General features: G+C 41.5%; 2 protein-coding genes across 4 annotated transcripts; one reads left to right on the top strand and one right to left on the bottom strand.

The window, feature by feature from the left end:
* The first annotated feature begins 871 nt into the window (after window positions 1-871).
* Window positions 872-16,794, top strand: ergic3 (ERGIC and golgi 3). Of its 2 annotated transcripts, XM_055908305.1 has the most exons (14): window positions 872-1,038; window positions 2,323-2,393; window positions 4,109-4,196; window positions 4,479-4,598; window positions 4,773-4,866; window positions 5,158-5,323; window positions 5,685-5,742; window positions 7,191-7,205; window positions 7,670-7,701; window positions 7,781-7,877; window positions 11,184-11,248; window positions 11,493-11,629; window positions 15,399-15,454; window positions 15,813-16,794. In XM_055908305.1, the coding sequence occupies exons 1-14, from the start codon at window positions 951-953 to the stop codon at window positions 15,890-15,892; spliced, it is 1,167 nt and encodes a 388-aa protein (XP_055764280.1). In that variant the 5' UTR covers window positions 872-950; the 3' UTR covers window positions 15,893-16,794. The 2 variants fall into 2 exon arrangements, with proteins under 2 accessions (XP_055764280.1, XP_055764291.1); XM_055908316.1 differs by lacking the exon at window positions 7,191-7,205.
* On the bottom strand, window positions 7,935-9,656 carry romo1 (reactive oxygen species modulator 1). Of its 2 annotated transcripts, none has more exons than XM_055908337.1 (3): window positions 9,452-9,656; window positions 8,364-8,494; window positions 7,935-8,158 (listed from the first exon to the last, which is right to left on the bottom strand). In XM_055908337.1, the coding sequence occupies exons 2-3, from the start codon at window positions 8,492-8,494 to the stop codon at window positions 8,050-8,052; spliced, it is 240 nt and encodes a 79-aa protein (XP_055764312.1). In that variant the 5' UTR covers window positions 9,452-9,656; the 3' UTR covers window positions 7,935-8,049. The 2 variants fall into 2 exon arrangements, with proteins under 2 accessions (XP_055764312.1, XP_055764303.1); XM_055908328.1 differs by lacking the exon at window positions 9,452-9,656 and adding an exon at window positions 8,892-9,107.
* Window positions 16,795-24,078: the final 7,284 nt, after the last annotated feature.

The raw sequence follows: 24,078 nt of genomic DNA, 5'->3' as shown, positions 1-24,078 counted from the left end.
TCTACATTTTTGACAAGCTGATCATAGCAAAAAATAAAATATTTCTGCATTTCCCGCTATGTAAATACATTGCACATAGGCTCGCGATAAAGTTGGGTAGCTGATATTCAGCGTTTTAATAGCCAAATGTATTTAGTCACAGGAATCAGGATTAATAACTCCAATGCAATGGCCTGTTTTACAAACGGTGGGCCTAAAACATGTTCGGTTCAAATTTGGTGCAGTCCAGACAGGCTTTGATTTTAAAGTTCAATGACATATTTTTGGTCCGGTCCGCACCAAATCTGAACCAATCATAGACATCTATGTATGGTTCAGACTTTGTCAGGTCTGGACCAGACTTGATTTGGCCCAAACATAAACGTCTATAAATTACTTATTTTCAACTTTCATTCAGAACTGAAAATGAACCGGATTTCAACATCAGGAAAATACATATTTTTCAACGTCCGGAAAATATGCCTTTTCAACGTCCTGGAAAATAAACATTTTAAACATACGGGGGAAAAAACTTTCCCCCTTTCATTCAGAACCTAAATTGAACCTAACTTCAAAGTCTTGAAAATTCGTATTGTAGACGTAATTTTGCTTACTGGAACTATTCTAGTTTTGCAGGGTGTCATTTGTTGGTCTCGGCAAGGACCGGCCCTGTGTATAAACACTAACTCACTTCCTAGACAATTTCCAGCTCTGCAAAGAGCAAGAAGTATGAATGCCCTGCCTTCTGCTGTAAATACTGCATGGCCAATGCAGACATCAGATTGACCATGACGCGCATTTAATTCTGCTAGTTTATACAAAACTCCCAAATTGTAGTCAAGTAAATTCATATACTGACCCTTATGCGGTCAACGCTGATTGGTTCCTTACGCATGCATGCCTTGTGTACCGGAAGTGAATGTCGAGGACTGATGTGTCAGGAATTCTTTCAGCCGATGGTATGAAAGAAGATGGACACACTAAATAAACTGAAACAATTTGATGCATATCCGAAAACTCTTGAGGATTTCCGAATTAAAACATGCGGTGGAGCTACGGGTGAGTGTTTTTGTGCAAAGTTCTTGTTACAAGCATAACACTAATACTATCCCCAATTGCTAGCAGTAGCATAACCCATTCATAGACGCTAACTACCTTGAGCGCCTATATTGACGATATTATCTTCTGGCCGGCGAACTTTTGTTAAGAGCCCCGACGTTCGTTCTGAACGTTAAAACGCATCGCTTGCGGTACGGCTTTTGGAAACAAGGAACGTACCTTTTCATATCACCCAGAAATAATTTTACATTACTAAACCTTTTATAGAGTTAGGGTTCCACACAGCCATATTTCCATGTTAGAGCTATTGTTTACGGAAAACAGACAGAAGGCAGAAGCGTACGAATTAGCTAGCTAAGTCTCCGAACACCTGTGTGTAAACGGAAGAAGACGACACAAACGTGTTGTCACTGAAAAATACTGTCAGCTGCAACTGTTAAAACAGGGTACAGTAAGTGTATATTTAGCATTTGTGAAATTATTTTGATGTGAGGGCTTTATAGGTTTCTAGAACCGTACCGTAATTGAGAATCTGTATGGTAGTATTGGCTGTTTTGTCTGCCAGAGCCTAAGTCCTTGGACTATAGAGTACCACAGTATGAGTGTAATACCCATAAAACCTAGCGGTCAAACAGGGAAATGGTTACTTTCGTTTTTCCACAATTCAATTTTACTATAGGAGATTCTAGAACCATTTAATAAGATCTGTGTTTCGTGTAGGTTTATCCTGGCGTGACATTTTGATAACCGTGTAACTCTCTCAGACAAGGTGACATCAATTTATTTGGCTGTATTTACCCCCAACAAATGAAACACAAATTAGCTGCTAATGTGGCTTTCATAAATAACTACAAATGACATGATGATCTGGAGGAGACTGCCGAATTGAGACAACGGTAAAAATCTCTGGATTAACTATGTTAGCTAAATGTAGTAATTAATACATTGGCTACATTTCTTTAGATTTACCTCTTAGCAAAGGTGCAAGCTAAAGATGGGTGCTTGCAGGGATTTGTTTTGATGCTAATTAGCATTTTCCAATCTGGAAAATGAATTATTATTTTCCAAATAGAGCCATATATCTTGATAAAAGTCACCTTGTCGGAGAGAGATTTACATGGTTATCAAAATGTCACTCCAGGGTAAGCCTACACGAAACATAGTCCTTATTTTAAGTGTTTCTACATCTGGGGGGAAACGGATGACTAGTTACAATAGTTTGCTAAAAATCAATGGGATTTGGTGATATTCTGACATGCATTTTTGTCTTTCCCCCTTTTACAGTCACCATCATAAGTGGTCTCATCATGTTGATCCTGTTCTTCTCAGAGTTGCAATATTATCTCACGAAGGAGGTGGGTTCATGTGATTTTTTTTTCCTGAAAATAGTCAGGTACGCTAGTGTAGGTATGCCAGCTAGGTATGTGGTTAAGAAGCTAGCTCTAGGGCCTCCCGAGTGGCGCAGTGGTCTAAGTGACTGCATCGCAGTGCTAGCTGTGCCACTAGAGAACCTGGTTCGAGTTCAGGCTGTGTCGGACCACGACCGGGAGAACCATGGGGCGGCGCACAGCGTCAGCCGGGTTAGGGGAGGGTTTGGCCAGCAGGGATGTTCCTGTCCCATTGCGCACTAGCGACTCCTGTGGCGGACCGGTCGCAATGCACACTGATACAGTCGCCAGTTGTACGGCGCTTCCTCCAACACATTGGTGCGTCTGGCTTCCGGGTTAAGCGGGCGTTGTGTCAAGAAACAGTGCGGCATGGTTGTGTTTCGGAGGACGCACGGCTCTTGACCTTCGCCTCTACCAAGTCTGTATAGGAGTTGCAGTGATAGGATAGGACTGTAAACTACCAATTTGATACCATGAAATTTGGGAGAAAAAAGGGGGTAAAATAATAATTAATAAGAGGCTAACTCTGTGTGGACCATACTGAACAATTCTCTACTGGAGAACAGGCAACTAGGAGAACAATGGAGTTGAGCGGCGAATTGTGAGAGCGGACTGGAGTTCCGACATCGCATAAAATAACGTTTTTATCAAAAGCATTATATTTCAGAATAGCTTGCATTTACACTAGTCGTCGCTCAACTCCATTGTAAATCGTTGAGTTTAGTCGGCTAGGAGAACAGGGAACTAAACATCTAGCTAGCTACTCTGTTTAGGTTCAAGCTTTGCATGTCACACTTGTAAACTCTTACGACAGACAGTGGTATTCAAACTTTTTCAGCCAAGCCCTATGCGATTTAAAAAAATGTGTAATTAATTGTCAAGTAAAATTCTGGTCTGATTAATCAGGCTGTAATGCACAAATTGGTTTATTAATTGGTATATACAGCCTGAAACATTGGAGTGCAAAATCGTTTAAATGTTCCTTACAAGCCAGAATGTTGAATAAAATTACATTCGAACTTTACCGGTTGTCTGTGCAACCGGTAGAGTAAGGAAAGTATTGCTTACCCAACTTTTTAAAGAGCTGGTAGGTTTGCCCTGCTAGCTGAATGTGAGGGAACGTAATTCGGTAGTGTTTACATCGGTTGTGTCAGTAGATTGAAAATACACATCGAAAATACAAGCCAACAGAACCATATACCTACCAGCTCTCTAAAAAGTAGTGTAAACAATACTTTCATGTGGATATGTTGTAAAAAATGTAGGGCGGCTGCAAGACAAGCCGCACAGACAACCGTCAGAGTACATAAAAAAATAGATATATATTCGACATTCTGGATTGTAAGGTACATTTACATGATTTTCCACTTCAATGTTTCAGGCTGTATATAACAATTAATTGTGTATTATAGACTGATTAATCAGACAAAGTTAATTTCCACTCCATTGCCACCTGGGCAACTGGGAGTAGTAAACATATCAATGGTGGGTATAGTGCTAAAATACAATGACTGGCCTATTTGAGGATGATTAGAATATCACAAATGTTATGTTTTTCTTATTAAGCCATCTGTCATAACTTTTACCCACAATTCTTTGAAACTCCAGCTATGGGGCCCGGTCCACACTTTAAGTACACTGCTTTATGACTTGCAAAAATTCATATCGTTCTGCCAATCCAGGTCCATCCTGAATTGTTTGTGGACACATCACGAGGAGACAAACTGAAAATCAACATTGATGTGATATTTCCTAACATGCCATGTGCCTGTAAGTAACTTTAGAAAATGAATTGTGTTCAGACCTAGCATGAATCATCACATTAACTTACATGTGCACAATTAACCCCTATATGTGCTTGTTTATGTGGTATCATAAACCATTCAACAAAATGTCACATGAATAAGGAACAAAATATGACATTAACTGAATGTGTAAGGTTAGGCCTACTTCAACTTAAAATCTTCGGTAATATCTTTAGGAATGTACATGAAGCTATAGGGTAATTGCACAGTTGAAGTATATGACATTTGTAACCACCTTGTCCTTCAGATCTAAGCATTGATGCCATGGACGTTGCTGGAGAGCAGCAGTTGGATGTGGAACACAACCTGTTCAAGCAAAGGCTCGACAAGGAGAGCAATCCTGTCACTACAGAGGCAGAGAAGCACGGTAACCATCTTGTTAATTAGCTTGCTTGCAATTTCATTATATTTCTTGAAGAGCATTCTACACCATGGAGAGCAGTGCGGTTTTCCCTCATGGGAAAATATAAGCTGTATGAATTGTATTAAATAGTTCATGTTTTTCACTGGGTCATGGAATTTGTTTTGTCATCTCATGTAGATTTGGGAAAAGAGGAAGGTGACATTTTTGACCCCAGTAAGCTAGACCCTGAGCGCTGTGAAAGCTGCTACGGAGCAGAGATGGAAGATTTGAAGTGAGTTTCCAAGACAGGAATGTCTTCCAAGACATTACAGAACAAACAGTGCATCTACTACACCATCTTCCCATGACGGAAAAGGGGGTTTCTGTCAATTTCATAACTAAAGTCCCTTGACTGTGAACTTGGACTTGCTACAATGTATTTGAGGTTTTGTTTTAAAATATGACTGCCCCCACCTTTTTAAGACCTTAGATATTTTTCAGAACATAGACCATGAATGAATGAGCTTATCTATTGTCCAAAATTTGAGTATGACATTGACATATTTCCTGTGCTTTTCTGTAGGTGCTGTAACACCTGCGATGATGTACGAGAAGCCTATCGCAGGCGGGGTTGGGCCTTCAAGAACCCCGACACCATCGAGCAGTGCAAGAGGGAGGGCTTCAGCCAGAAGATGCAGGAGCAGAAAAACGAGGGCTGCCAGATCTACGGCTTTCTGGAGGTCAACAAGGTAACTAGTCTTAAACGGATAATTTGGCTAAGTTCATAATCAAAAGAATAGTCAGTACTCGCACTCTGATTTACACTCCAAAAAGGGATGTTTTATTTAATGGCTGACAGTGTTTAAACCATTGCCTGGTCTTCAAATGGTCAGGTTAGAAACAACATATGATCTGAAATGAATCATCACTTTTTGAGAGCATAATTCTGTGTGGTTATTTAAAAAGAAATAGGGATGTAAGTGTACTGTAACTGGGAGTTATATTTTGTGGGGTGCTTTAATGCATTTATATACATTTTCAATCTGCAAATATTATGTTCATTGTCCGACTTTCTTTTAAACTCTTTACTCCGTCTATTTTTTTTTTTAGGTGGCAGGAAATTTCCACTTTGCCCCTGGAAAGAGTTTCCAGCAGTCACATGTTCATGGTAAGATCTGCATTTTACTGTCCTAAGTGTAGACAACCCACATTTGATTTTCTTTCTATATCCAATCTTTTTTTCTGACTGTCCACAAATTTTACATGTGCACCATATCAGATTTGTGCATTCACACTGATCTGAATTGGGCTGCCTATGTAAATGCAACCCTGGTCGAAATGGGTTGGTCCCCTGGTCTGATAACAATTATCCAAGGAAAATAAGAATTCTGTTTTCCATCAATACCCATGACATAAAGACAAACAGGTAGCAGACTGATTTGGGTTGGAAATCGAAAATTGCTTACTTGCTACCAGAAACACCTTGTGATTTATTAAAACAGTCTGTCTCAGACCAGGTACAGACCCTTTTGTAGTGTAGTTAGCACATTCTCAGAGGATAGCAAGGAAAGACCAATGTTAACCGGTAAGTTCACTTGCAAGTCACTATGCCAGTAAAGGCATTTCTAGTGCATCCATAACTAATCTTTCCAGTAAAACTCTCGTAAATCCTTTTGTAAATGGTGCATGTTTTTCTTTTTCATCGTTCCTTTCGTTGTCATATGCTAGACTTCTTCCCTTCTTTCCTAATAGGATCTGTTGCAATCTAAGTAGTTAATTGTAGCTCTTTTTTTATCTCATGAAAACATCTGATCTTTATGGCAGAGATGAAAATGTGTCAAACTAAGTAGCTCATTTTTTCAACATATAAACATAACGTTTTGACTGTAAATGGATAATTGACTCACTTGCTTTATCATTGTTGCCTACTAATAACACTAACATACTAATCAAGTTATTTTGCATTGACACTTACACTCTGGATAAATATGAATGTGAAATGTATTCATTTGTTTGGCAAACTGATTGCAAAACATTTATTGCATTGGGATTTACAAAATTAAATAATGTTACTCGGCTTGACAGAAGTCTGAATTGCACTCCAACTGTGGAAGCGGGCATAAGAACAGAAGTCGTTACTATAACAATTCGCTGATGTAACCTTTGTAACTGTGACAATACAGACATATTTGTCATTGAGGCACTGTTGTAATTTCATTTACCCTAATAACTAATTTCTCAAGAATTGCTGATAGAGTAGCATGGTACATAACCAGATGAAGTTGTAGGACCAAAATACTATACTCTCAACTTGCTTGGAGGCATTGAAAGGTGTCTTTTGTCATCAACACCATGTACAGAAAGCATAGAGCAGAAGGATTCACCAGCTCAATGCTGATTTTATTTGCTAGACTAGTACTACTGTCCATATCTGCTTAAAGGCAGAAATAAGAGACAAGAATCCCTTTTTGATAAGAATTTGGCCATATATGAAATACCAGATGTGATGAACCCCCTTCAGAGGCTTATTGCCTTTGGCCAGCCTCTTAGGACTGTGGCTTTTTCTATGTAGCCCAACATGCGTCATATAGTGACTCTTCTCTCTTCTTTCTGCAGTGCACGCTGTGGAAAGTAAGTCCATCTTTTTGTAGCTTTTATTTTGGTAGTAAACATCCCCCCCTACCCTGGTCCCAGATCTGTTTGTGCTCTTGTCATGACAATGAGTTGGCATAAGAGCACAAACAGACTGGCACTCAGGCCACATCCCTCCCTTCTAAATTGTCCAGTCAAATATCAAACTTTGTTTATGAAGAGGTTGTCAGTCAGAATTGACCCTGTTTAATTAAAGCACCAGAGCTGCTTCTTACTTGTGGTTTAAAACAGTCCTTTTGAATAACCAACGTGTGATTGTTGGTTTGATCTTTATTGGAGGTGGTACAAGCAGTAATCTAGATCATTTCTCAGGGCTCAACAATTATAACTTGTAATGGGAGAGTCGTAAATTGAGTAGTAAGCCCTCATACTCTAAACAGAACATAACTGATGATGCTATCAGATCACAGCATTACTAACATCTTGTCTCAATTTATTTTCAGTTCATGATCTGCAGAGTTTTGGACTAGACAACGTAAGTACATTTGACAAATCTTGTCTTGCCCAAGCAATGTTCTTTATACATGTGAGCACTTATTTGTGTTGTCCTACAGATCAACATGACTCACTTTATTAAACATCTATCCTTCGGGAGAGACTACCCTGGTATCGTCAATCCTTTGGATGGCACCGATGTTGCAGCACCACAAGGTTAGTCATCCCATTTATCAAAAGCGCCACACCAAACATTTGGCCTACTACCAGCAATTGAAATCACAGCATTTATTGACATTTCTCCATAGTTCTGGGACAAAGTGTGACATAGGAATGAGTTATGACAAAAGTCCCACTATGTAATTATAAGTAAGTATGGTAGGTGGTCTCAGCAGCGGATGCCCATCCCAATGGACATAAATGTACCAAATGTGCCTCCACTCTGCATCATCGTCTTCCCAACTCCTCCCATCAGCTCTCTGCCTCTCATGCCAACTCTGAGGGCAGAAAAAATACAGCATTTGAACAAAATGAAAAAACAATCGAGTTCTATTGAACAAACCACAATATGCAGTGTGGATGGCTGCAACAAAAACATGTAATGCCCAAGCACAGACTATGGCATTCTTACAAAGTATTGCATTTCAGTGTAGGCTTACTTGTAATAGGTAAATAGTAAGACGTTGGGTTAACTTAACTAACCTCAGACAGGAAAATGTTCCAAACATAGCACCAGCTGCCATCCCAACAGCGAAGCCCATCATGAATCCCATTTTAATTCTGTCAACGCAGGCTGGCTGTTGCTGGCCATACGGTCCTACCGCAACTGGCATCTGTATTGAAAGAAAGCACAACCATCAAAATCCATGGCAGGTTCATGAAACAGTTGCGCTAGCTAGGCGTTTGTAGCTAGCTTGCTACGTCATAACACTACGCCAGTGGCTAAGCTTAAACGGCAAGTTAGCTAGCTAAACTATCAACGTTATTTGCACAAGACAGACATTTGCCACCGAAAACAGATTGATATGTAGCTAACGTTAGCTAATGTCACGAACGTTGTCCACACTTTCTCGAGCTTCTGTTTACCCAGCTTCTAGCTAGCAGCGTTTTGGCTGGCTAACTGGTTTGCATGTCACCTAGGTCAGGCCTTGAAGACATTTGAAAAGATGGTTAACGCCCGACTATATATTTTCTCTATCATCACTATTATTCGCTCTAAGCAGCACTTACCTTGGTTTATTGCGTAATGTGAGTTATCGGTCACTAGAGAAGACAACCCTTTTCGATGAGACTAGGTAGCTTGAAATGCTGTACTAACAGGCGGCCATTACTTGAGAGGATTGCGAAACCAACGCAGTAGAGACAAAGATCCGTTCGTGAACGATTCGTTTTCCTGAGTGAGTCGTTCATTTTAGTCGTTCCTTTGACCTGCTAGCTGCAATGAATTCTACAGCAGGATTCAAACGCGTTCCGACCAACAACTCTGTCATATGTGCGCAGGCAAAATAGATCATGCTGCAGGCAGCATAGAGAACAGATATTTTTATTTATTTATTTCACCTTTATTTAACCAGGTAGGCTAGTTGAGAACACGTTCTCATTTACAACTGCGATCTGGAATAGATAGTTGACAGCATGGTGCAAAAATGAATGCAATTAATTGACTATTGAATGTTATGATGGACACAGCTTTGAAGAACCATAACATACACAGACTCTGCTCAACAAACTCGAGAACGAATCGTTTGCGTTCCTGCATTTCGCGAATGAATTGTGCGTATCACACTCACGGCAGTCAAGCAAGGAATTCCGCCAAGTCGTTCACGAGCTAGTCCTTTTGCGGCGAAACTAGATCTCCGTTTCAAATGTACCAATAAATAGTCGTATTTGTAAGCTTAGTATTCAAAAAAAATGTACATTTGTTTAAAGCACGCTTCTAAAAGTGTCACAAATGACAGCTCCATTAAACCCCTTGATGATGATGAACGAGAGGCTTGTAGAATCATGCCTATTTCGGGGGGGTGGGTGTTCATCGTTCGACGGTAGGGGTCCATCGTGCTCTGGGCATTACTGACTCAAATGAACTAAATTGGTCAACAGATTCGTTCTTCTGACTGGACGAGTTGAAAAGATCCGAGTCAGTACAAATCAGAACTTCCCGTCACTTGATGGGTAAACCCGGTCCTTTTGAAATTATCCCTTTTGTGAACGTCGGGAACCGAATCGCATCTGTGATATGATATACTGCAAATTTGAGCCCCAGACGTCGATTATCTGTAGATAAGTTATACTAACATTCTCTGAAGATGGTAATTCTTGACTAATTTTTTTTATCGTGTTTTATTATTATTATTTTTTATCAAAATGTATTTGTCACATGCGCCGAATACAACAGTAGACCTTCGTTCGTGAGTAAGGTAAGGTCTACTGTTGTATTCAGCGCATGTGACAAATACATTTTGATTAAAAAAATTAAAAAACACGATAAAAAAATTAGTCAAGAATTACCATCTTAAAAGCTTACTTACAAGCCCTTAACCAACAATGCAGTTTTAAGAAAATATTTACTAAATTAAGTAACATTTTAAAAAAGTAACTCAATAACGAGGCCATATACAGGGGGTACCAGTACCGAGTCAATGTGTGTGGGTACAGGTTAGTCAAGGTAATTTGTACATGTAGGTGGGGGTAAAGTGACCATTTGATTAATTGCTCAGTCTTATTGTCCTACAGATCAACATGATCTGTTAATGAGCCTTTTGGACCTAGACTTTGTGCTCCGGTACCGCTTGCTGTGCGGTAGCAGAGAGAACAGTCACCAGCAGAGAGAACAGTCTATGACCATTTTTGGGGCCTTCCTCTGACACTGCCTAGTATAGAGGTCCTGGATGGCAGGAAGCTTGGCCCCAGTGATGTACTGGGACGTACACACTACCCCTGTAGCAGCCTTGCTGTGATATGCCAAGCAGTTGCCATATCAGGCGGTGTTACAACTGGTCAGGATGCTCTCGATGGTGCAGCTGTAGAATTTGTTGACGATCTGGTCTCCTGAGGGGGGAAAGGCATTGTCGTGCCCTCTTCACGACGGTCTTGGTGTATTTGGACCATCGTAGTTTGGTGGTGATGTGGACACCAAGGAACTTCAAGCTCTCGAATCGCTCCACTACAGCTCCGTTGATGTGAATGTAATTTTGTCATGTAAAAAATGTATTTGAACTCGCATTTCACGATCTGAGATAATGGTTGGCAAAGTTTTAGGCTTTACATTAGAAATATGCAATTTTTCTTTTCATAAATGTTTAAGCACTGAATGAAGAGTTGTTTGTGAGCCAAGTGAATGGCTCTTTTAGGTGAACAGAGCTAAAAGATCCTGCTCACCAAAAAGACTCAGAATGCCTGCTAATTATGTGATGTCAATCTATAGCGCCACTCTGCGTTCATGCTGAGTGAAATGTTGCATTTCTGCAGACTACATGGGTTCTGCCGCTACACATTACAAAACAATCAATTGTTTTATTCCAGCATCCATGATGTATCAGTACTTTGTGAAGATTGTCCCAACCATCTACGTGAAATGGGATGGAGAGGTGAGTATACATTAGACATGACAGCTGTGAAATGAACTCGGGTGGGTAGTTATTGACCATACCTACAAATTGTTGCTATTTGATGGAGTTAATTTATTTTTATAGCTATATCACATTTAAATTAAGTGAATTCATTATTAATTGTTGTATATTTCCCTGTGCATGACTGTTTATGCATGCTAAGAAAGGTACTTAGGCGTCATGGACAAACAGGGACGTCTTTTGTATTGCTTGTGTCTTACAGGTGGTTAAAACAAACCAATTCTCTGTCACCCGACATGAGAAAGTAGCCAATGGGCTGATCGGAGACCAGGGCCTACCTGGGGTGTTTGTATTATATGAACTCTCCCCTATGATGGTGAAATTCACAGAGAAACAGCGGTAGGTAGCTTCAAACAAAATTGAAAATCCATATACAGTTGAAGTCGGAAGTTTACATACACCTGCGCCGTCTTCACCACGCTGTCTGTGTGGGTGGACCATTTCAGTTTGTCCGTGATGTGTACGCCGAGGAACTTCAAACTTTCCACCCTCTCCACTACTGTCCCGTCAATGTAGATAGGGGGCTGCTCCCTCTGCGGTTTCCTGAAGTCCACGATCATCTCCTTTGTTTTGTTGACATTGAGTGTAAGGTTATTTTCCTGACACCACATTCCGAGGGCCCTCACCTCCTCCGTGTAGGCAGTTTCGTCGTTGTTGGTAATCAAGCCTACCACTCTAGTGTCGTCTGCAAACTTGATGATTGAGTTGGAGGAGTGCATGGCCACGCAGTCGTAGGTGAATAGAGAGTACAGGAGAGGGCTGGGAACGCACCCTTGTGGGGACCCAGTGTTGAGGATCAGCGGGGTGGAGATGTTGTTACCTACCCTCACCACCTGGGGGCGGCCCGTCAGGAAGTCCAGGACACAGTTGCACAGGGCGGGGTCGTCGACCTTAATGACGAGTTTGGAGGGTACTATGGTGTTAAATCCTGAGCTGTAATCGATGAACAGCATTCTTACATAGGTATTCCTTTTGTCCAGATGGGTTAGGGCAGTGTGATGGCGATTGCGTCGTCTGTGGACCTATTGGGGCGGTAAGCAAACTGTAGTGGGTCTAGCGTGTCAGGTAGGGTGGAGGTGATATGGTCCTTGACTAGTCTCTCAAAGCACTTCATGATGACGGAAGTGAGTGCTACAGGGCGGTAGTCATTTAGCTCAGTTACCTTAGCTTTCTTGGGAACAGGAACAATGGTGGCCCTCTTGAAGCATGTGGGAACAGCAGAATAGGATAAGGATTGATTGAATATGTCTGTAAACACACCAGCCAGCTGGTCTGCGCATGCTCTGAGGACGCGGCCGGGGATGCCGTCTGGGCCTGCAGCCTTGCGAGGGTTAACGCGTTTAAAGGTTTTACTCACGTTGGCTACAGTGAAGGAGAGCCCGCAGGTTTTGGTAGCGGGCCGTGTCAGTGGCACTGTATTGTCCTCAAAGCGAGCAAAAAAGTAGTTTAGTCTGTATGGAAGCATGCATCGTGATCCGCGACGGGGCTGGTTTTTCTTTTGTAGTCCGTGATTGACTGTAGACCCTGCCACATACCTCTCGTGTCTGAGCCATGGAATTGCGACTCCACTTTGTCTCTATACTGACGCTTAGCTTGTTTGAATGCCTTGCGGAGGGAATAGCTACACTGTTTGTATTCGGTCATGTTTCCGGTCACCTTGCCCTGATTTTAAAAGCAGTGGTTCACGCTTTCAGTTTTGCGCAAATGCTGTCATCAATCCACGGTTTCTGGTTGGGGAATGTTTTAATAGACGCTGTGGGTACAACATCACCGATGCACTTGCTAATAAACTCGCTCATCCGAATCAGTGTATTCATCAACGTTGTTGTTCGACGTTATGCGGAACATGTCCCAGTCCACTTGATCGAAGCAATCTTGAAGCATGGAATCCGATTGGTGGTACCAGCGTTGAACAGACCTGAGCGCGGGTGCTTCCTGTTTTAGTTTCTGTCTATAGGCTGGGAGCAATAAAATGGAGTCGTGGTCAACTTTTCCAAAGGGAGGGCGGGGGAGGGCTTTATATGCATTGCGGAAGTTAGAATAACAGTGATCTAGGGTTTTGCCAGCCCTGGTAGCACAATCGATATGCTGATAGAATTTGGGGAGCCTTGTTTTCAGATTAGCCTTGTTAAAATCCCCAGCTACAATAAATGCAGCCTCAGGATATGTGATTTCCATTTTACATACCGTCGATGTGTCTGCTTGGGGGGGAATATACGACTGATTATGATCGAAGAGAATTCTCTTGGTAGATCATGCGGCCGGCATTTAATTGTGAGGAATTCTAAGTCAGATGAACAAAAGGACTTGAGTTCCTGTATGTTGTTATGATCACACCTCGTCTCGTTAATCATAAGGCATACATCCCCGCCCTTCTTCTTACCATAGAGATGCTTGTTTCTGTCGGCGCGATGCGTGAAGAAACCAGGTGGCTGTACCGACTCAGATACCGTGTCTCGAGTGAGCCATGTTTCCGTGAAACAAAGAACGTTACAGTCTCTGATGTCTCTCTGGAAGGCAACTCTTGCTCGGATTTTGTCTACCTTGTTGTCAAGAGACTGGACATTGGCGAGTAGTATGCTCGGGAGCGGTGCGCCCGTCTACAGAGCCTGACCAGAAGACCGCTCCGTCCGCCCCTTCTACGGCGTCGTTGTTTGGGTCGCCGGCTGGGATCCGATCCATTGTCCTGGGTGGTAGGCCAAACAGAGGATCCGCTTCGGGAAAGTCGTAATCCTGGTCGTAATGTTGGTGAGTTGACGTTGCTCTTATATCCAATAGTTCCTCCCGACTGTATGTAATAAAACCTAAGATTTTCTGGGGTAGCATTGTAAGAAATAACATATAAAAAAAATAATACTGCAAAGTTTACTAGGAACGCGAAGCGAGGCGGCCATCTCTGTCGGCACCGGAAGAGTGACTGATGTTTTGAGTTCCTGACTGATGTCTTGAGATGTTGCTTCAATATATCCACATAATTTTCCTCCCTCATGATGCCATCTGTTTTGTGAAGTGCACCAGGCCCTCCTACAGCAAAGCACCCCCACAACATGATGCCTCCACCCCCGTACTTCACGGTTAGGATGGTGTTCTTCGGCTTGCAAGCCTCCCCCTTTTTCCTCCAAACATAACGATGGTCATTATGGCCAAACAGTTATATTTTTGTTTCATCAGACCAGAGGACATTTCTCCAAAAAGTACGATCTTTGTCCCCATGTGCAGTTGCGAACCGTAGTCTCGCTTTTTTATGGTGGTTTTGGAGCAGTGGTTTCTTCCTTGCTGAGCGGCCTTTCAGGTTATGTCGATATAGGACTCGTTTTACTGTGGATATAGATACTTTTGCACCTATTTCCTCCAGCACCTTTACAAGGTCCTTTGCTGTTCTGGGATTTATTTGCACTTTTTGCACCAAAGTACATTCATCTCTAGGAGACAGAACGCATCTCCTTCCTGAGTGGTATGACGGCTGCATGGTCCCATGGTGTTTATACTTGCAAACTATTGTTTGTACAGATGAATGTGGTACATTCAGGCGTTTGGAAAATGCTCCCAAGGATGAACCAGACTTGTGGAGGTCTACAATTTTTTTTCTGAAGTCTTGGCTGATTTCTTTTGATTTTTCCCTTGATGTCAAGCAAAGAGGCACTGGGTTTGAAGGTAGGCCTTGAAATACATCCACAGGTACACCTCCAATTGACTCAAATTATGTCAATTAGCCTATCAGAAGCTTCTAAAGCCATGACATCACTTTCTGGAATTTTCCAAGCTGTTTAAAGGCACAGTCAACTTAGTGTATGTAAACTTCTGACCCACTGGAATTGTGATACAGTGAATGATACGTGAAATAATCTGTCTGTAAACAATTGTTGGAAAAATTGCTTGTGTTGTGCACAAAGTAGATTTCCAAACCGACTTGCCGAAACTATAGTTTGATAACAAGAAATTGGTGTGGTTGGTGAAGAAATTGGTGAGAGTGGTTGAAAAATGAGTTTTAATGACTCCAACATAAGGGTATGTAAACCTCTGACTTCAACTGTAGCATTGTCAGTGTGTAGCCTATATAAATAGTAAGATGTGTGTTACATCTAACATGTTTGCTCTTTTTTTTCAGATCATTCACTCATTTTCTCACAGGAGTGTGTGCCATCATAGGCGGTGTATTTACAGGTGGGCACCTCTGCATTCAGACAAACAAAAGGGTGTAATCGGTTTGCTAGATGTTGCATAAAGCTTATTTCATTATTCAATGTTTTTTATTATTTTCACTGGGATAGCGTACACAGATGTTTTGACTTTCACATTTTACAAATGCAGTACACATAGCAAACACATTTTTCACTCACTACATCTTCAATATAATTTAATCTTGTTTATCATTAGTGATGGCTTTCTCAATTGAGGTACCATGCAGTATTGGAGGTAGATGTTATTCATTTGTTGGAATGAACCATATGGACAGTGGTTCTACTGTATGTGTGTCAATGATATGTCATTTTATATACTGTATCTTGTATATTTTTCCCAGTGGCTGGACTCATTGATTCATTGATATACCACTCTGCAAAAGCCATCCAGAAGAAGATTGAACTGGGCAAAGCATCTTAGTGGAGTGTTTGACACGAGCAAACCAGCCTGTTCATCAGTCTCTGGAGGGGCCTATCTGGAAAGAGGAAGTGACTACAAACTGACTCACACTTCCTAACATGGCAAAAAACACTAAGAATCTGAAAAATCTCCCTCAATATGGAAAGGAACTTTGACTGCTGTGTCTCCCATGTTGTTCGTTTTACATCCCCATCCATACAAAGAATGAAAGACAGAATCACTGACCAGATTCATCCCCAGTCCTAACAAACTGTACGTCTATCAGTTGGTTCCCTGATATTTTATTTTGCCATTCTCAGCTACCCTAAACATACTTCAGTGGCCAGTTGACATATTTATCCTTAAGTTTATCCCAAGCCTTAATTTCTAAACATGTACCCTTCTTTTACATCTGTATTGCTTCCCCATCACAAATTAAGTATTTGATATGATATGCGACCCGGGCAGGGTGAATGTGTTTTTTAATGTGTGTTCAGGGGTGTATTCATTAGTGCAAACTGAAGCAAAAAGTTTGGCAATGGAAACGAGAAACTCTTATTGGACAAGTTCAGGTAGGTCCCTCCCCGTTTTGGCCTGTTTGCTTCCAGTTGGTTCTTAGTGAATACCCCAGATTGTTGGAAGCTCTGCCTGTCGTTGAGAGGACTACTTGAGGAGACTGGATTATGCAGTTTAATAATGTTTTTGTTCATTTGTTGTGATTGCACATTTTGAGATCCTATTCAGGGGCCTGGGTTGAGTGAAGGAGTGTGTGTGCAAGAGTGCACGTGTGTGTGTGTGAGCGCATGTGTTTGGTGCTGTACAAAGCCTATTTTGTGTGTGGGAAAGATGTATTTATATTTTGATTGTCCTCAACTGTTTTTAAAATTACAAATAAATGTTGAATACACCAGCCTGTAATGTAATGATTTGTCTGACATTTTGTGTACACAATGTGTCCTCTGTCCAATTCCTATCCCAGGAACAACCACAAGTGACATAGATTTCAGAGATCTAGAACCCTTAACTGAAAAATGTATGGAATTTCTTTTAACTCACTTGCTTACGCTTGCTTTAGCTCTTTGCCCTTCATAGAATTATATACAGCTGAAGGGGACCATTTATTTGGGTTAGGGGTTTCTTATTGAACACCCTTAAATACAATTGTAAAATGGCTGGTTTGAGCCCTGAGTGCTGATTGGTTGACAACTGTGGTACACCACGGGTAAGACAAAACATTTATTTTAACTGCTCTAATTACTTTGGTAACCAGTTTGTAATAGCAATAAGGCACCTCGGGGGTTTGTGACATATGACCAATACACCACGGCTAAGGGCTGTGTCCAGGCACTGCGTTTCGTCGCGCTTAAGAACAGCCCTTAGCCTTGGTATATTAGCCATATACCACCGCCCCTCGGGTCTTATTGCTTAAGTATTGTATGTGACTTTATTTTCATCCCTCTTCTGGGCCTTGACTAATTTACTTCTTCTCTAGTGTGAAGTACTTAGTCATCATTACAATAAAAAGATATGGGTCCTGCTATACAAGTTAGAGATCTTACTGTCTACTCTGTTGCGAAAGGACTACTGATATCTGTGGAATGTCAGTGATAATGTCACTTCCTCTCCAAGCTCATGTGCAATAGCTTAAGGACAAAGAGGTTACCAACCAAATGATCACTGTAGCTGTATGAGCCTATAGCGGTCTCTTTTCAGTGATGTCTTTGTCGAAGTAGGTTACTGTTCAATATCCTTTCCAAAGAGGTTTCATGTTTCAGCCACAAGGGGGAGCACCGGTTCTTTCAATATACCCAGCTAAGTACGATAATAATTGTGGGAATAAAAAAAAATAGTGAAATACCATCCTAGACAGCTGAATAACATTATTGTGAGTAACTTCCTGTATATGTGTCACAGCCACGTATCTATGAGCCATCTTGCTCTTGAATGGCTTATTTTTAAATGGGGGCCCAATGTTGACCCACAATATGCCTGTACAAATGCATTATTCCGTAGTTACACTCATACAATGCTAATTCCCTGGGGAGTCTACAGCTGGAATTGCTTTTCCATTGCATGTATTCACTGGAAGCTCGGCCTCTAACTCCCACATCCTGCGTTTGGATTGTGATGCAATCATCCACACAAGAGCATGAGGGGCGCTAAGCAAACGGCTTTGAAAAGTTGCGGATGTTTTTTTGAGTTTAGCTGGGAGCTGTATGAGTCTGGTGAAAGGAAAGGCAATGTCAGTGAATCTGGCTCAAGCCCATCACGGCCGGCGTATTTGGAGTGTGAGAGAGGATAGGATTGTCTGACACGATTCAATGACCACTATTTCAAATGGATACTCAAAAGGAAGTGATTCACAACCTCTTTAAGTTAATGAATCCCCAATCACAATTTGTTCTACCCAAAGTGCAACTGATCATTCGGCCTATGTTCTTATGAGTCTTGCCAAGTACCCCCTGTGGATAGGCCAGGTACCCCCTGGGGTACTAGTACCCCAGGTTGAGAACTACTGCTCTAAGGCATAAGTATAGGGGGTGGAGAAAGACAGGGGAAGTATAGGCCTATAGTGTAGGGTTTAGCTGACTTGAAAAAAGGTACTGTTACAACTTTGACTTCAATCACATCACTGTGACAGACACAAAACATAATTTGCACAGCTATCTTATTCTTCAATGTCACACAGAGCAACTGAACACACAGAGAGAAAAATATGACCATTTCGTTGAACAGGTAGGCGATGAGTGGCCTACATTTCACACTACATTAACACCAGGCTAAATGGGGCCTTTTGAATGAATGAAGCTGTTATGGGCCTCTCCAGTTAGTTAGTCATATACATTTGATTTCATTTTGGAAATGTAGAAGAGTGAGACACAAAGAAAACCTATGCGGTCTGTAGTGTCTCCAGTGTTACAATTAAATAAATCAAGCATGTCATCCATTTGTCATATGTTTTGTACTACCAAGTGTACATAGTGGACAAATGCGCACTTGGTAGTAGTGCAAACGCTACACTGGCCAGTCATTTTATAGTGGAGGTGATTGTGCCGTTTATACCAACATCAACTAAAGTTCTGCCTGGACGAGTGCTGCATATCAAGCGTTTACATCATTGGAAATCTATGACAAGGATTTGGATCCATGACAAGCATCGCTATGACAATAGATTTTCCAGGATAATCAAATTGCATTTAAAGTGCTATTTGACTTTGGGCATCCTTGTAATCTATGAGGCTAATCTTGAATGAATCACTAGATGGGGGACTACATAAAGTGACCAGACCACAGATTATTCAGACTTTACCCCATCTCCTAAACAGAGGGCAGAGGGTTCGGAGAGACAGAGAAAAGACAGAGGTAGTGGGGGGTGAACATTTAAAAACAGCTTACTTACCCTTAATTCTCAATGCATTCCTCATTGATTGCTGTGTTGGCTTGGGGGTCTTTCAGGGATGCAAGAGGGCACTCAGGCCAGCAATTGAACAGTGGATAAGACTAAAGCTGTATTGATTGGCAAATGGTCTTGGGTATGCGCATGAGTGGGGGAGACATGAGTAGCACCCAGGTGTGATGGGGGCAGGGGTCCTCTGCTGCAGCATTGAGTGTCATAAGATAAATGTAGGGGATGGTGGTTGCTGTGAACTTCTTTTGACCAGAGCTCTAAGGGCACTCGACAAAAGTAGTGCTCTGTATTGGGACTAGTGTGTTCCAAATGGCACCCTATTCCCTATATAGCAGACTACTTTTGTCGAATGCCTATAGAGCTCTGGTCAAAAGAAGTGCGCTATGTAGGGAATATGGTGCCATTTGGAAAGCACCCAGTGACTCCCTCCTCATATGGCAGCAAATTACAGTCGAAAAACAGTCAGGTGCAAAAGTAGGAGAGTTTATGTTCTTAGAGAGCTTATGTAACAGAGATAAGAACGTGCCATAAGCTCACTTCACAGCTAGCTTGAAATGTTGCCGATGGAGCTATTGAATTGAATTATTTTTAATTGTTCTAGTGGTTGGTACATTGTCAAGTAGGACGGTCACGTTTGTTTGCGATCACAAGACTACTGGTTCGAGTCCGGTATGGGGACAGGGAAAGTCGAGGAAGCTATAGTGTTAGCCAGAGGTATGGACTCGAGTCACAAATATGATGACTTGCAACTCGACTTTGACTTTAACACCAATGACTCGTGACTTGACTTGGACTTGAGCCTTATGACTCGACCTGACTTGATACCCTCCCCAAGCCCAAATATAAAACATTATGCTATTTAAAAAGGTGTGCAGCGCATCAACTCTTCATTTAAAGGATTACAGTTTGAATCGGACAGCAGCCAATCAAATTGTGCCAGCTGAGAAAAAGCCCTTGGAAAGATGATACCCAAAATTATTATTTTCGGATATAAAGACAACGCTGTATCAACAAAAAACGGATTGCAACTTCCAAAACATGCGGGAAGAAAATTACAGACAGAGGCGCAACAATTTCCAACTTTGTTCGACATTTGAAGCTGCACAAAGAACGGTAAGTCGTGGCTAATATAGCCGACAGCTAAATATTTTATTACTTTACTAGTGTATCATGTAGGCTAACGTAACGTTAAATCAATGAGCCTCCACACAGTCAGTCAGTGGGGGAATGTGATTATTGCACCCAAGATTGAGCTACAACTGGCTAGGCAGTTGGTAGCCGGTAGCCCAATCCTGCCTGATTATACTGCTGTTCCTAAAACCATTGACATAGCCTACTGTAACCACACAGAGTGTGTGTGTGTTAAGGTTGGGAGATTGTGTACAAGCCTACATCGCCAGATTGCGCCCCATAGCGATCGGGGGGGGGGGGGGGGGGGGGGGTCTTTCTCATGGCTACCCATGTATTTCCATGGAAATATAACATTTATTTTGAAATTAATGAATATATAGATATTTTTAAAAGCATTCATGATTTGCATAAATGTGATATACTAACTATTACTCTTGTTAAAAATATGAAATGTTTACATTTGGTGAGGAGCACATTATGACTTGTTTAGGACTCGAAACTCAAAGTTTAGGACTTGAGACTTGACTTGACACTTGACTTGACACTTGACGGTCTTGACTTGAGACTTGACTCGGACTTGCCTGTCTTGACTTGGGACTTGAGCGCTAAGACTTGAGACTTACTTGTGACTTGTAAAACAATGACTTGGTCCCACCTCTGGTGTTAGCAGCACACTGACGGCGGTTTCACTTACAGCTTTTCATTCCCCCCCCCTCCCCCCATTCTTCATATAGATTTATTTGACTACAACTAACTCTGCTTGATATAGGCAGAGAAGGGGACACCATTGTTCCATTTTGACAATATTTTTCCCACTTCTATATTACTTCATTTCAGAATAACTTTTACATGGATTCAGTTTTTACGTGAGATTGAGGACAGCCTACACTTCTTATGGGAGCCAAGTCAAGTTTTTATGTTACATAAAGAGTACGCTCAAATGCCAATTACCTAATTGGCATTTGAGCTTACTCCTCATTTGCAACATAGAAATTGCATCCATGTAAAATAAGTTATTGTAGTAAATAAAGAAATTGAAAGCTATGGCGAAATGCTAAAGAGCATACATTTTTTTCATCATTTGGAACTATTTGGAACCACATTGCAAGGCTAGGGTGTCCAGCAGTGCTAGTCTGGAGTATCTGGTGGGCTCCTCTTCACTCTTAGTGTGAAACAGGCTGTGAAATGCGAGGAGTTCAGTGGGTCATGAGAATTTTGGGTCCATGACCCTCCCATTCTTGAAAGAACTCAGGTGAACTTTCACAAAAGAAAAATCTTACTCTCAGAATAATTTGTTAAATGGAATTCCATACATCTTTTTTTGCATTTTATTGATATTGGACACATTTTATACATATTCATATGAATGATTGATATCCAATCAATTTCTGTCATCATGTGCAGTGCTATCCATCATTTCAGTTTTCACCGCTGCCAATATTTCCTTTATCTTGATTGTCCATAATTGAGTTTCATAATGAATTGAGGCTCGTAATAAATTGAATGGGCAAAGCCCCTATGTGCATAGTTCCATTGGCAAGCCATATTTCATCGGGCCCATATAGCAGCACACGCGCTGTTAAATTTCATGACACTTGCGGCAGCTGGAGTTTGCCATATAAGACTGGCCCCAGTGTTTCTCAGAACTTCACCCCATGAATGACTGGGGTTGTGCATGTCGCTGGCTTGCATGGTGTCAGGTTTTGGGTCAAGTGCGGGCACCAACTGACTAGTGCTTTGCCCTATATGGCGAGGACTCTCATAGCGCTAGGCAGCAATGTGCCACGCTGAACATACAGTCATAAGACTCCCCTGGCATCTGGAACAGCTCTCCGTTCCCTCTCTTTTTCCCTCCCTCCCTCTTTCTTTTCCCTCGTTCTTTCTCTCTGTCTCTATCTATGTCAGAGCAGTCCTAAAAATAAATACTATGGTATTGCTCCAGACTCTGAGTTCTTCCACCACTAGTAACCTCTCTCTTTCTCTTTGCTCCCACCACCCACACTCTATCTCTCTCTCTCTGTTCCCCCTCTCTTTGCTCAGCCCTTTTTCTCACCACAGTTGCAGAGTTCCTAGTAACATTTCCCTTAGGATTCACAGAAGAGCTCCTTTACTTCCCAAAAACTCCTGCAGCCCCTTTTTTCACTTTCACCCACATCATCACACATGTGTAATCCATGTGACCTCCCCTGCAGCCCTGTCTGTCTGTCTTCCTCTTCTTTCCTTCATCTCTCCTCCAGTCAGGAGCACTGTTTCTCTCTTTCTCTGTGTGTATGTGTGTGTGTACTGGGCGCAGTTTGGGAACAGTGCCCTCACCCTGAATGTTCTATATAATAACTCAATAAGGGAATCTACCTCCATCAATGTTCCTGCCAACTAACAAATTCATGAATTAGTTGATTCATCAATATGTCTTCTTTGGATAATTAACTGTTTTTGTTGTGAGTATATACTGTGAAATACATATGATACTATGATATTGTCAATGATATATTTCAATGTGTGGGTATATTTAGATGACCACCTATGTTCCATGTGCTACAATTATGTGATTTCTTGGGACCCAACCTACAAACTGTAATGACAGCTTGTAACTTGAGTCCCATGTAGTCCAAAGGCTCCTCTATCAACTCCCAACTCTGAGAAACAGGGAAGTCTTATAGTGAGAGACACAGTAAGTGAGGGGGGAACTCCATGTGCACAGAAACAGATGTTGAGCTCAGCAACTGGGGGCCCTGTGTGTGTGTGTGTGTGTGTGTGTGTGTGTGTGTGTGTGTGTGTGTGTGTGTGTGTGTGTGTGTCTGCGCTGCAGGGGCCGGCTGATTACGAATAAGTCAGGGGTCTGTTTCTCATTCCAACACAGTGCCCCTCTGTTCCTCTTGTGGTGTCTCTCCATGGTAGAAGGGAGTAGGGGTGGTCACTAAAACGTCCTGAAAACTTGGTGTACTCACTGACCTTTAATACTAATGTCCCATCTCCTCATTTGTCACAACTGCTTACAAATGCTCATAGTTATTATTTTTGAGCTAAAGCTGCGATTTTACACTGGATGAAAAAATATATTTTTAAATAAACTTAAATCAAGATGCCGCATACAAAAGAGTAACATTTAAATTAACCCTAGACAAACTATAGATAGTACCGTACATATTGAGTCTTTTGACACCTTTAATGGTCCTGTTCTTTTAAGATCGAGCCTATGTTAAGAAAACGAGGAAGCGAAAATGTCAATGTAGCCTTCAGTTGTAACAGTTTAGACGCTTCCTTCCTCTTAATTTCTCTTACCTTGTCATTATTATTTTTTTCCCTGTCCTGTGCACTTCCCATATCTTAGTAACATGACCACCATAGACATGAAGTTGAACAAGAGAGTTCATTTGGGCCAGAATCTTACACACTCTTTCAGCCAACACAAGAATTGTCCAAGCTCGTATTGACATTAAAGGCCCACTCCTTAATGAAAAATAAATAAATAAACGGCAGCCACTTGGTTTGCTACAAAGCTAAGGGCTGCAGCTTGAGAAATGCACACTCAAATTCATAGATGGCACAATGGAGGAACTGACAGTCCATGGGGTCACAATGAGAATTTTCATAAGTGACATTCTTGAGGAATCAATTGATATATCTCATTAATTAAAAAAAAATCTAAAATGGCACGAGTGGTTTT

This window comes from Salvelinus fontinalis, chromosome 3 (genome assembly GCF_029448725.1).
Source record: "Salvelinus fontinalis isolate EN_2023a chromosome 3, ASM2944872v1, whole genome shotgun sequence".
In the NCBI taxonomy this organism is placed as follows: Eukaryota; Metazoa; Chordata; class Actinopteri; order Salmoniformes; family Salmonidae; genus Salvelinus; species Salvelinus fontinalis.
The sequence above is the reverse complement of the archived record's forward strand: the minus strand, read 5'-3'. Positions and strand labels throughout refer to the sequence as shown.

Excerpts from the sequence above, each read along its gene's own strand:
- romo1 (XM_055908337.1), bottom strand. The coding sequence starts at position 8,494 with ATGCCAGTTGCGGTAGGACCGTATGGCCAGCAACAGCCAGCCTGCGTT. Across the intron at positions 8,159-8,363 it reads GGAACATTTTCCTGTCTGAG|AGTTGGCATGAGAGGCAGAG; the intron begins GTTAGTTAAGTT and ends TTCTGCCCTCAG.
- ergic3 (XM_055908305.1), top strand. The coding sequence starts at position 951 with ATGGACACACTAAATAAACTGAAACAATTTGATGCATATCCGAAAACT. Across the intron at positions 4,197-4,478 it reads TCCTAACATGCCATGTGCCT|ATCTAAGCATTGATGCCATG; the intron begins GTAAGTAACTTT and ends CTTGTCCTTCAG. Across the intron at positions 7,702-7,780 it reads AGAGTTTTGGACTAGACAAC|ATCAACATGACTCACTTTAT; the intron begins GTAAGTACATTT and ends GTTGTCCTACAG.